The sequence below is a fragment of the Barbus barbus genome, assembly GCF_936440315.1.
Source record: "Barbus barbus genome assembly, chromosome: 35".
Lineage (NCBI taxonomy): Eukaryota > Metazoa > Chordata > Actinopteri > Cypriniformes > Cyprinidae > Barbus > Barbus barbus.
This window is the reverse complement of record NC_136763.1, coordinates 24,288,683-24,299,872: the sequence shown is the minus strand read 5'-3', so window position 1 is coordinate 24,299,872 and position 11,190 is coordinate 24,288,683. Positions and strand designations below refer to the sequence as shown.

Below are 11,190 nucleotides of genomic sequence, written 5' to 3'. Positions count from 1 at the left end.
GCAAGTTAACTGCAAAATGGATATTCATCGTTTTTAAATAAACCTGCTAATAAAAATGCGGTGGACTGAGTCACTGCTGGCTGAAATGTAACTAACTAAATGGCATTTTTACTCTTTATAGTAAAAATAAAAGTGAAACTCTGCCTAAGACTATCAACTGACAAATGAAGGCTGCAATACTAGATCTCTCAATCCTAGATATTCAAAGAATTTCTCCATCTTGTCTTCAGGGTCCTCATTTATAAAAGGTTGCTCAGAAACCATCCTACATTTAATGTTACGATCATTTCTCAAATATGCGTACATTTCATTCATAGAATGAACATACGAAGAGAAAACGCGTACACGTCTCTTTCAGATGTGAAATCTATGAATCGCAAATGATTTCGAACTTTGCATGCAATTGAATGGTTTCAGCCTTGTAAACGACTCCTAATTAATATCATTAACATATTAAAATATCACCAATTATCATAATTTAGAACAGCGAGCTGCAAGAACAGCTTCATTTAAAAAAAACCTGCAATACTCGGACAATAAAAAGTGCGTACATATACGTGCAAAAGTGCGTTTTTATAAATATGAGCGCTGGCGTGGATTTAAGCGTATGCACACTCTAAGATCAAATCTGTGCGAACGCACGCTTTATAAATGAGGCCCCAGACCTCATATCCTTGTGCTGACTGTGTTAGGTAGTTTGTTATAAGGCTGCTGTTTAGGATGAGGCCAAGGTCCTTTAGTATTGTTCAACAAGAATGCGCATTCACAAGTAACATCTGCTGCTCTGCTGTCTTATGAGTTAACTATTGCATTACTTCACAGGTGTACAAGGGTCTCCTCCACATGTTCATCAGCATTCCTGTTGTACTTTTTACAAATATTCTTTTCAGATCGTCCCATTCCTCAGTTTCAGGGATGCATATGCCCTTTGGTGCAGGCTTTGGGATTGAGCGCTGATTGAGCGCTGATTCTGGGATGGACATATCTGGATTTAAAATAAATATGTGCTGCATTTGTGTGTGTTATTAAACAGGTCTTACTCATTTCACATGTAATATGGGTATTTAGAATGGAGCACTTAAAGCAGACAAGCAAAAATGGCCCATTTAAAATTTAAAAAAGAATGAAAAACTTGCAACATGTGAGGCATGTAACATGACAACTTAAAATCTGGTCTAATCAGAATTATACAAGATAATTTAAATATGTTGTCAATAAAAGACAATTATTAACATTGTCAAATAAAATTGTAATTTTTAGTAATTAAAAACTAAGCTAATTTTGGAGTTTGATAATGAATACACAGCAAAAGCAAAGCTATATATCACTATATGATAGATCAATATATGATTGATACAATGAAGTTCTGTCATATTTATCACAGTAACAGTCCTTTATTCCATTAACTTTTTGCTTAATAACAGACTCAACTGCTTGAAACCTGATGATGCTCTTGCATCTACATATGAGAATTTTCCCTCCCTTCAACACAACCAATCACGTAGTAACATTTTTCCAAAATGAACAGTAGGATTAACTTTTGAGCAGGTTCACAAAAATTCAGCAGATTATTTTCTGCAGACATTTCCCAAGCTTCCATCCCTCAGGAGAAAGTGTTGAGAAGTACATACAGAGACAAAAACCATGGTTAACAGTGACACATTGGTGCATATATCTGTAATGTGGAATAAACACAGTATGTATAATCACAGTTTTATCTATAAACATTAATTATTGCAGAAGTATTGAAAGGAAGAGCTCACAGTATCTAGTACCCCTCTGTTAGTGGTTTTCTTTTAGGTTACTGCACTAGAATGCATAGAACATACATTTAATATGATGATTGTTTTTCACGACAATGCATAATTTTATAATTATGTTTTTTTTTTTAAATTATGTGTTATGCTTTTTGATTGGAATATACACATACTGTAGGTCAGATATAATGTTACATTCACACTGCTGTATGGTAACAATTTATAGAGATGGAAAACCCACATAAAAAAAGTCATAAAGTCAAAGTCATATAGCATAACTTAAATAGAACTCACTGAAAATCCAAAAAAGCCTTACATGATAAACATTTAAAAAATAAAAAGTAAAAAACTAAATTAATTTTATTGATCAAGCATAAGTAACTAGAACACAACCTTGTAAAGTTGCTTTGTCCACTGCCTTCCAAGACAACATCCTGAAACTGAATTTAAACATAATATAGAAAAGATCTACAACATTCAACGATACAATATGTCAAATAACATTCCACACAGAAGACTGAGAAATTTATTTAAATAAAGAATGTGAGTAATGACATGATACTCTAGTAAAAATAAAAATACACATTTTTAGTTATTTATAAAACATTATTATTTAATTGATTCTATATAAGCAACACTTCTCTAACCACAACCATCATCTTTGATTGCATATTTTCACTGAGACCATTAAAATTTATTTAGGAATTTCCTTATTTAAAAGTGTTGCTTAGAATTCAGACAACAAAGGTTTCTAAGACAGTATAATTATCTTTTTGAACAGCCTTTGTGTCAGGTTAATGATGCCTTAAAAATGTCACCAATAAGCAAGTCAACAAGTTTTAGAATGGAGCCAAGTTAATACTGAAGATACTCATTTGACCTAGTGAAAATAAGGTTGAAGAAGCAAGTTTTTTTTTTTTTTTTTGCCACAAATTTGCCACAACTTAAAATGCCATGTGGATTTCAATTTGGTGTGTGGAAATATTTGTTTATTATTACGGCATGTGTAATTCTGCTTTGTTCAGCTGTTTTGATGTGGGGTATACACTCTTTTCATTTATTAACTGGTCAGGTGTGGGTATCTTTCAAAATGCTAAACTTCAAACATCCAAAATTTTGGCATATGCACAAGACAGTTGAAATTATAAATATTCATAATTTACAAGCAAACACTTGATCAAATATTATAAGCTGGCCATCAAGTATACGTAGCTTCTGTGTATGTCCATTCTTATACTTTTTCAGGTACTTCCTTGAAAGTCATGCCTAAATTTTAAATGGAAGCCTAATCTTCCAAATCCAATTTCAGGAAGAGTTCAAAAAAGCTGTGAGCTCAAAAAAGGTGCACGAATGAATAATGAAGTGCACGCATGATAGCATTAGTTTTCCAACACCCTCTAATTAAATGTTAAACTACTGAGATTTACACAAGACTGAAGATAATTCAGACTACTGTTGATATGGTGAAAGTACTCCGAATGGTACAGAACATTGTAAAGACACCAGATGATGGGAGATTGTCACTAAAATGGATAGATTAGAGTGTGATGGCAGAGTACTGGGTGCATGGGTGATTTGTTTTGAGCAAACTGTTCAGTAGCATAAGTAGCACAACTCCTTTCAAGTGAAATACATAGAACCAGAGCTGATCTTCCCTCCATGTTCCAAATAGCACCTTCTATTGATCAAGACTGGAACAATTGGACAAATGCACAGTACACACACACACACACACACACACACACAGAGAGAAAGATGTACCACAGTTAAGTCAAGCTCAGTAAGGTGCAATCATTTAACTGCAGAGATAAACCCTATAATTCAAATGAATTTTACTTAATTTCACTTTACGTTTAACATGTTCAAATATCACCTTAATGGCCAATAAGAAATTTGAAGTTTTAGAAATTCAATGACCAATGTTTTTTTATGTTTGCTGTACCTCAGATGTTCGATGTTTCTCTTCACATGAAGAGTCTGTTTCCCGGACCACTATGGCCTTAGTCACCAGCATATCAGGGTGCTGTTGTTTGGCCTCCTGTATTGCCATGGCAAGAGCCTGCAGAAAGTTAGGTTCAATGACAGTAAAGTGATTTTAATATACATGTACCATTATATTATTTGCTGACCTACATAGTATGCTAAATTAGGTTTAGTGCTTTCTAAATCATACTAAATTATAAAAAGTTTTTGGAGAATTTTATACTAGCAGAAGAAAATTAATAAAGAACAAATAAATAAAAATACAGGTGAATGTGTCTTAGCAGCCTGAACATTGTCTTTTAGTCAGGGTAAGCAATCATGAAGGGCTATGTGGTGTCAACATTTATTTATTGCATGTTAAAATTTACCAGCACTGGTCATCTGGCTTCCTTCATATTTAATAAGTACACACTTGACAATCACTATACATACATTACATTTCTTTGCTTACCTGATGTTGATCCACATCATCATCTCCTGTTATGATGATCCTTTTTTCAATCCTGGTCTCTGAATAACCTCCTTTCACTGTCTGAAACCAGTTAAAAACATTAAAGAATTTAATCTGACAAAACATTTCATCAGCTGCCATTTTTATAGTCTTTCGCCACCATCCTGTTTATTTAAAGCTTTTTTTTTTTTTTTAATTATCAAAATATTTGCCTTATTAATGTTTGCAGATAAATTGATCTGTCCATTTACTATCTGCAATTTTTGAAGTTATGTCAAGTTGAATAATAATGGTGTGTTGGCTCAGAGGGCATATTGTTCTCAAACTTAAGGTGACATGTCTCTTACCTTGGTCACTTGAGTCGTGGTTTCTGAGGTAATGTTTTCTGTAGTGACGGTGACGGGAGAAGCAACAAAGTGTCTTTCAAGACTGTTTGACCTTACCTGAAATACAACAATGTGTTATATATTTTACTGTTAAACAGTTTTGCCTCTCTACCCTTTGCAAAGTAATAAATAAATAAATAAATATCACACAGACAACTGTACATACAGTACACAATTAGTAAACCACGATTCAGATCCTTTGCCATGACACTAAAAATTTATCTCAGATGCATTCCATTTCCAAGGCACTTCTGGGGAAGGCTACAAAAAATCTCCTCCATTGAAGGTTGCCAAGAGTGGTCTTCATTATTCTTAAAAGAAAGAACAATTTTGGAACAACAAGGAATTTCTTAGAGCAGGCCATCCACAGCAATCAGGGGAGAAGGGTCTTGGTGAATAAAAACCCACTGATAACTCTGGTTGAGCTCCAGAAATCATGTGTGGAACAACCAGAACCCTGTAGTCCATAAGTCCAGAAAACTTCATGACGCAGGATAACTTCACTATAGCATTTGAGCATTTGTACAGTGCTCAGACGCACATTGTCTGCTCATTAACTCACGCGGAACAAGCAGCCCCCTGTCTCAGTGCAGCATTCAGTCATGTATGGAACACAAAGGAGTTCCAGTCGCTCACTCATTCAGGTGTTATAAGCAGCCGTGCCTTTGAGCACCGGTCAGCCGTGTATAAATAATAAATATGTATGAATCACTCACAGTTTCCAGTTTAAATGAACACTAGAGGCAGGAAATAAGGACAACTTTTATTCCTTTTCACACAAAGTATGATTTACATGGTCAGTTTTGATTAAGAAAGACTTATTTTCGCACAATATTATGACTTCAAAACAATTTTAACATGCTGCAAGGTTTGAAAACTTTTGAAACTTTGAACGCTAGCATCACATATACAACTTTATATATATGGGTTCCCTTTCGAGACTCAACACCGCGACTATTTAGTCACTTGGGCGAAACTCCTTTTACCTCACAATCTTTCTCCTTCACTCAGCTATGCCATCTTCAGAAGCCTCTTGTTGCTTACTGTTAAAGGTCTGCTCGTCAGAGGACAGTGCCTGGATTGCTGTTCCCTGTCTTCAGGAAGTTCCAACCGCTCACACAATGTAAGCGGTGTGTTCGGAGCACAGGAAAATTTCCAATCAGTCACCCGTTCACTCAATACAAACAGCCCCAGTGGTCAAGGGTAGAAAAAGCCCAGTCGCAGCACCAACCATGAAAATAGTGGGAAAATAGTGAAGTTCCACTCCCTCACTCATTAACACAATGTAAGTGTCCCCTGCCTCAGCGCAGCAGTCAGCTGTGTATAGAGCACAGAGCAGTTTTCGACCGCTCGCTCTTTGTCACGCAGCGTATGCAGAGCTCCTTTTTAAAGACACTACCAGATCCTTCCTTACATTGAATTTAGTAACACTGGATTAGAGCCCTCTGTGATTGTAACATTGTCCTCACAGGAAATGCTTTATCACAAGCCTCCTACACAACTTTGGACAAAACTAAACATGCAATATAGTCTGTGTAACTTCTCTGTCTGGGCAACAGCCTCCAAGACCATTTGCCGAACTCCAAAGGTCATGGCTACCCTCAGCTGCTCAGCCTGTTCAGCCTGCCCATCCTCAGGTACAGCCACAGCATCAACCGATTCCAGCGCAACCTGCACCCACCCATTTGCAGTGACCACATCAACCAGTTGCTGTGCAGTCTGTGCCAGCTCCCATTCAGTCTGTACCAGCTCAACCAGCGATGCATCCTGAATGCCTTTTTCAACCATTACCTCTGCCTCCACCTCCCTGGCCTAGACCACAACTACAGTATTATTATTCTGTCAATCCTGTGGCACCTGGACTGAAGGAAATAGCCACTGGTCCCTCCCATGGCATACCCAAACCAAGCTGTCAGTCTTCTCCTAAGAGAATGAGAGGGATTTTCTGATGCTTAAGGACTATTATCCTTGGCCCTCAAAGGCATTTGACTGAGGACTACAAGTGTCAGGTGCCCTTAGATCATCTACAACTGCCTGCTGCTTGCTAGGTAGCTAAGACGTATGTTAACATCCAATTTCCCTACACCAGTTCTATGCCCTAGAGCAGAGGTATGGTCAACCAAGCCAGCTAATTCAGAATGAGCTAAGAGCTATTCTGAATGCTCCAGCCATTCAGCCAGGTAGTGCTCAAAGTGCCAGTTCCAGGACTACACCTTGCCAGAGTTTGTTGAATAGCTGGAAAGAAATGCTCAGGCCATTCAAATATCAAGGCATGTAACAGGGTTAGTTCATGCAGAGCCACTTTGACGAGAGCAGAAACCCTTTCCTAACCCTAAAGCCAAGGCAGCCACAATTCTCACAGGCAGTGAACAATCTAAAGCCAACAATGTGCCCTCTAGTTCCCTAACAGACATTAAATTGGCAGCTACAGCTAACAATCACCTAACAATCTACTGCAACAACCATGAGCATTATCTCAATGCTTGTGCCTTTTACAAGCTGAACCACATTCAAAGAGGAAGCTGGATTAAAGAGAACAATAAATGCTGGAGATGTGGACGAGAACACAAACAAGGGAGCTTTACATTTAAGAAAACATGCCCTACATGTAGGGGGCTTCACCTGCTTGTTCTGCAAGAAGTTTTGTTTACTGTGGAGAACCAAATCTGACCTGACAAATGTGTATAACACAGAAATCGTCTCAGGTTACGCAGGTAACCATGGTTCCCAGAAGGGAACGAGACGATGCGTCCGAAAACGCTTAGGGAACGCCTTCAGCGTAGCCGTGCTCTGAATCATCTGTACAATCAGTCCAATGGAAGGGCGAGGCGTCACGGGTGGGTGACGTCATGACCAGGAAGCTTTAAAAGCACGTGAGGAGGAGCCGGCTTCAGCTTCTAGGAATGAAGCAAGCGCTGGCAGGGATGCCGGAGGTATGGCCTCGAGATGCAGCATCTCGTTCCCTTCGGGGAACCATGGTTACATGCGTAACCTGAGACGTTCCCCTTCAGGAACTTGAGCTGTGTCCGAAAACGCTTAGGGAACGAGATACCCACGCCACTAGACTGACAAGTCCCTGCCTAGTGTGTACTAGGACGAGAGAACAGAAGAGCCCGGAGCGGAGGACAGAAGGCCTGAAGTACGACGGGCTGTGGCATCACAGAGGGAACTTTAGGTACATACCCCGCTCGGGGGTAGAGAAAAACTTTGGCCATACCGGGCGCAAAGTCAAGATAGGCAGGGGCCACTGAAAGGGCCTGTAGATCACCAACTCTCTTTAGAGAGGAAATAGCTAGAAGGAAGGCAGTCTTAATGGTGAGGAGTCTGTCATATATCTCCACAATGGGCTCAAAGGGAGCCTTGCAAAGAGCCTCTAGTACCACAGCCAGGTCCCACGTGGGGACACAAGAACGTACTGGCGGCTCAGCCTCAGCGCACCGCGGAGGAAACGTGTAACTAGGGGGTGTCTACCCACTGACTGACCACCGACAGGAGCGTGGTAGGCCGCAATAGCCGCCACGTAAACTTTAATGGTGGAGTGGGTTAACCCCGCGGAGAGACGGGCCTGCAGAAACTCCAGAACTGTACCAATCGGGTAGTTAACTGGGTCGAGCTGGCGGTCTCGCACCATGAAGTGAAGAGTGTCCACTTCAGGGCGTACAGTTTCCTTGTAGAGGGAGCTCTGGATTGGAGGATCGTCTCGACAACCTCGGTTGAGAGACCGGAAGCTATGAGCTCTGCCCCCTCAGTGGCCACACCCACAGCTTCCACAACTCCGGGCGAGGGTGGACGACAGTGCCCTCCGCCTGTGAGAGGAGATCTCTCCTGACGGGAATCTCCCATGGAGTGCCATCGAGAAGAGAAAGCAGGTCCGAGAACCATACTCGGCCCGGCCAGAACGGCGTTACCAGTAGTAGACTGACCTCGTCCCGGCGTACTCTCGCCAGAACTCCCGGGAGCAGAACAATAGGGGGAAAAGCGTACAGACGAAGCCTCGGCCAAGTCCACCTGAGCCTGGCCAAAAACTCTCCATATCTGCTTCACTACGTCGGGGTGAAGCATCCATTCCCCGGGCCACGGCCCCTGTCTCAACAGAACGTCTGCTCCCACATTGAGATGCCCAGGAATGTGCACTGCTCTTAATGAGAGGAGTTTGCCCTGGGACCACACAAGGATGTGGTGCGCCAGCTTGTACAAGGGTCGCGACTGCAGACCTCCTTGGCGGTTTATGTACGAGACCACCGACGTGCTGTCGGTGCGCACCAACACGTGGTGATCTCTTAGGTCTGGGAGGAAGTGTTTGAATGCTCGAAACACGGCCAGCATCTCCAGCCAATTGATATGCTATGTCAGATGGCAGCCACTCCACAGGCAGGGTGGCCACTCATGACCGCACCCCAACCGGTGAGAGACGCGTCCATCGCTAGTGTTACACGGCGACAAGGAGCTCCCAACACCGGGCCCTGGGACAAGAACCAAGGTTTCCTCCACATGTTTAAGGCACGTATGCAACGTCTCGTGAACTTGAAGGTGTGGAGTGGGTTTCCCCTCGGGGAGAACCCCCTGGTTTTGAGCCACCGCTGTAAGGGTCTCATGTACAGCAGGCCCAAAGGTATCACGTTGGACGCAGCTGCCATCAGACCCAGCAGTCCCTGAAACTGCTTGACAGTGAGTGACTGGCCCTCTTTCACTCTCTTGACTGCTGTGAGGATCGACTCGATACGAGCAGGGGACAGATGTGCCTGCATCGTGGTCGAATCCCACACCACGCCCAGATAAGTGGTCCTCTGTAATGGAGAAAGCACACTTTTCTTGGTGTTTAGTCTTAACCCCAGGTCTTTCATGTGGGCGAGAATGACATCTCGATGTCGAGCCGCCGTCTGCTCTGATTGAGCTAGAATCAACCAATCGTCTATATAATTCAGTATGCGGATGCCCTGAATCCGCAACGGGGCCAGTGCCGTGAAAGTCCGGGGTGAGAGTGCTAGGCCAAAAGGAAGAACTCGATATTGGTAAGCTTCGCCCCCGAAAGCAAACCTCAGGAACTTCCTGTGACTGGGAAGGATGGAGACATGGAAGTACCACGCGGACGGCTAAATCAGCGGTCCTCCTGAGTTCAGAAATATCTTCTGCTTTGAACTCCTCACCCTCATCTAACTCCTTCAGCAGTTCGGCTTGGTACGCCTGTAACACAAACATTGTGTGCAGACACGCACCAGCCTGACCAGCATACCCTTTGCTCACCAACGCAGATGTAGTACGTAGCGGCTTGGTAGGCAAAGTTGGAGCCTTCAGAGACGATGCAACACCTGGCGACAGATAGCTCGTCCGTTCGACCCGTGGCATCGCTCTGTACCCGCGCTCATTCAGTCCCGCCACATTACCATAGTAATCAGACGCGGGGATGAAGAGGCGGGATGAAAACGGTTTAACCCACGATCTCGACACCTCGGTGTGGAGATCGGGGAAAAACGTCAGGCTCCGGTGTGGAGGTGGTGGCCTCATACGCAGAAAGCGCTCATCTAATCTGCTCCTCTGCGGCTCAGATGTTTTCTCGGCGGGCCAGTCAATGTCTAGCTTGGCAACCACTCGAGTAACCACCTCCAACAGCTCCTCATACTGGGGCGATTGAGGAGGCGAATCCTCATCGGTGCTCACCACCTCAACCTCCTCGGAGGAAGAGAGACGAAGCATTGAGCCCTTACCTCGGGGGGAAGAAACCGCAGAACAGGCTACTAAACACAGGGAGAGGGCACCAGATCTGGCATGCGAAAAAGAAGATAGGGACTCGCCCATCTCCATTCCCTCTGCCAGATCAGCCTGCGAGCCCCACGAGTGCAGCCGCCGGCCAGCACCGTGGGGAACACTCGCAAAGGCTCCCTTCTCGAAGAGAGCCCTCCGGGAGCGAAGTGTGCATAGCGAAAGCCCCTCGAGAGCCGACTCCGCATGCCACGAACCCAGGCAGACCACGCACAAACTGCGTGTATCCCCGCTCGTGATGTAGCGGGAATTATGCATAGATTTATGCTTAGATTATGCTTAGATTTACTTCTGGCCTTGGACATAGTGTTTTATTTTGACACACAACACCAAATAAGACTCACAAAACAAATATCGGACTGACAGACAGAGTGCTTGCTGAATGATAGAAAGCTGAAGCCGGCTCCACTTCACGTGCTTTTAAAGCTTCCTGGTCATGACGTCACCCGCTCGTGACGCCTCGCCCTTCCATTGGACTGATTTTACAGATGAGTCCTCAAACATGCACAACTTGCACGACTGAAAACTTTTCAAAGAGCACGCTCTTAAGCCAATAAACCTGTGCATTCAAATAGTCGATTAAGGTCCCTTCTCCAGCATTAGACCCAGATCTTGGTCTGATTAGAGTGGGTGGTAGACTGCAAAAAACTGCAACAATCCCAAAAGATGCAATATGAGATGGAAGGTAATATTCCTGAATGTATATTTGCAATATAAATTAATGTATATCACTAATAAATAAATTCCTGTGCATTTAAATTTTTTCTAAGAAGTCATTATAATTTAGTTTTTGTTTATTAGTGTCATTCTGGAGAAAGAGTTTTATGAGTTGTGTACTGCTAATTTGTACTGC

At 42.8% G+C, this 11,190-nt stretch overlaps 1 protein-coding gene across 3 annotated transcripts in view; it reads right to left on the bottom strand.

Annotated features, from left to right (window-relative positions):
• Nucleotides 1-1,377: 1,377 nt before the first annotated feature.
• Nucleotides 1,378-11,190, bottom strand: part of LOC306854699 (band 4.1-like protein 1) — a 231,061-nt gene continuing 221,248 nt past the window's right edge. For all 3 annotated transcript variants that reach the window (XM_079392905.1, XM_079392906.1, XM_079392907.1), the window contains 4 exons: nt 4,539-4,634; nt 4,192-4,272; nt 3,700-3,816; nt 1,378-3,448 (listed from right to left, as the gene is read on the bottom strand). In XM_079392905.1, the coding sequence (XP_079249031.1) occupies nt 3,443-3,448; nt 3,700-3,816; nt 4,192-4,272; nt 4,539-4,634 (300 nt within the window). In that variant the 3' untranslated portion in view covers nt 1,378-3,442. The remainder of the gene's footprint in view (nt 3,449-3,699; nt 3,817-4,191; nt 4,273-4,538; nt 4,635-11,190) is intronic.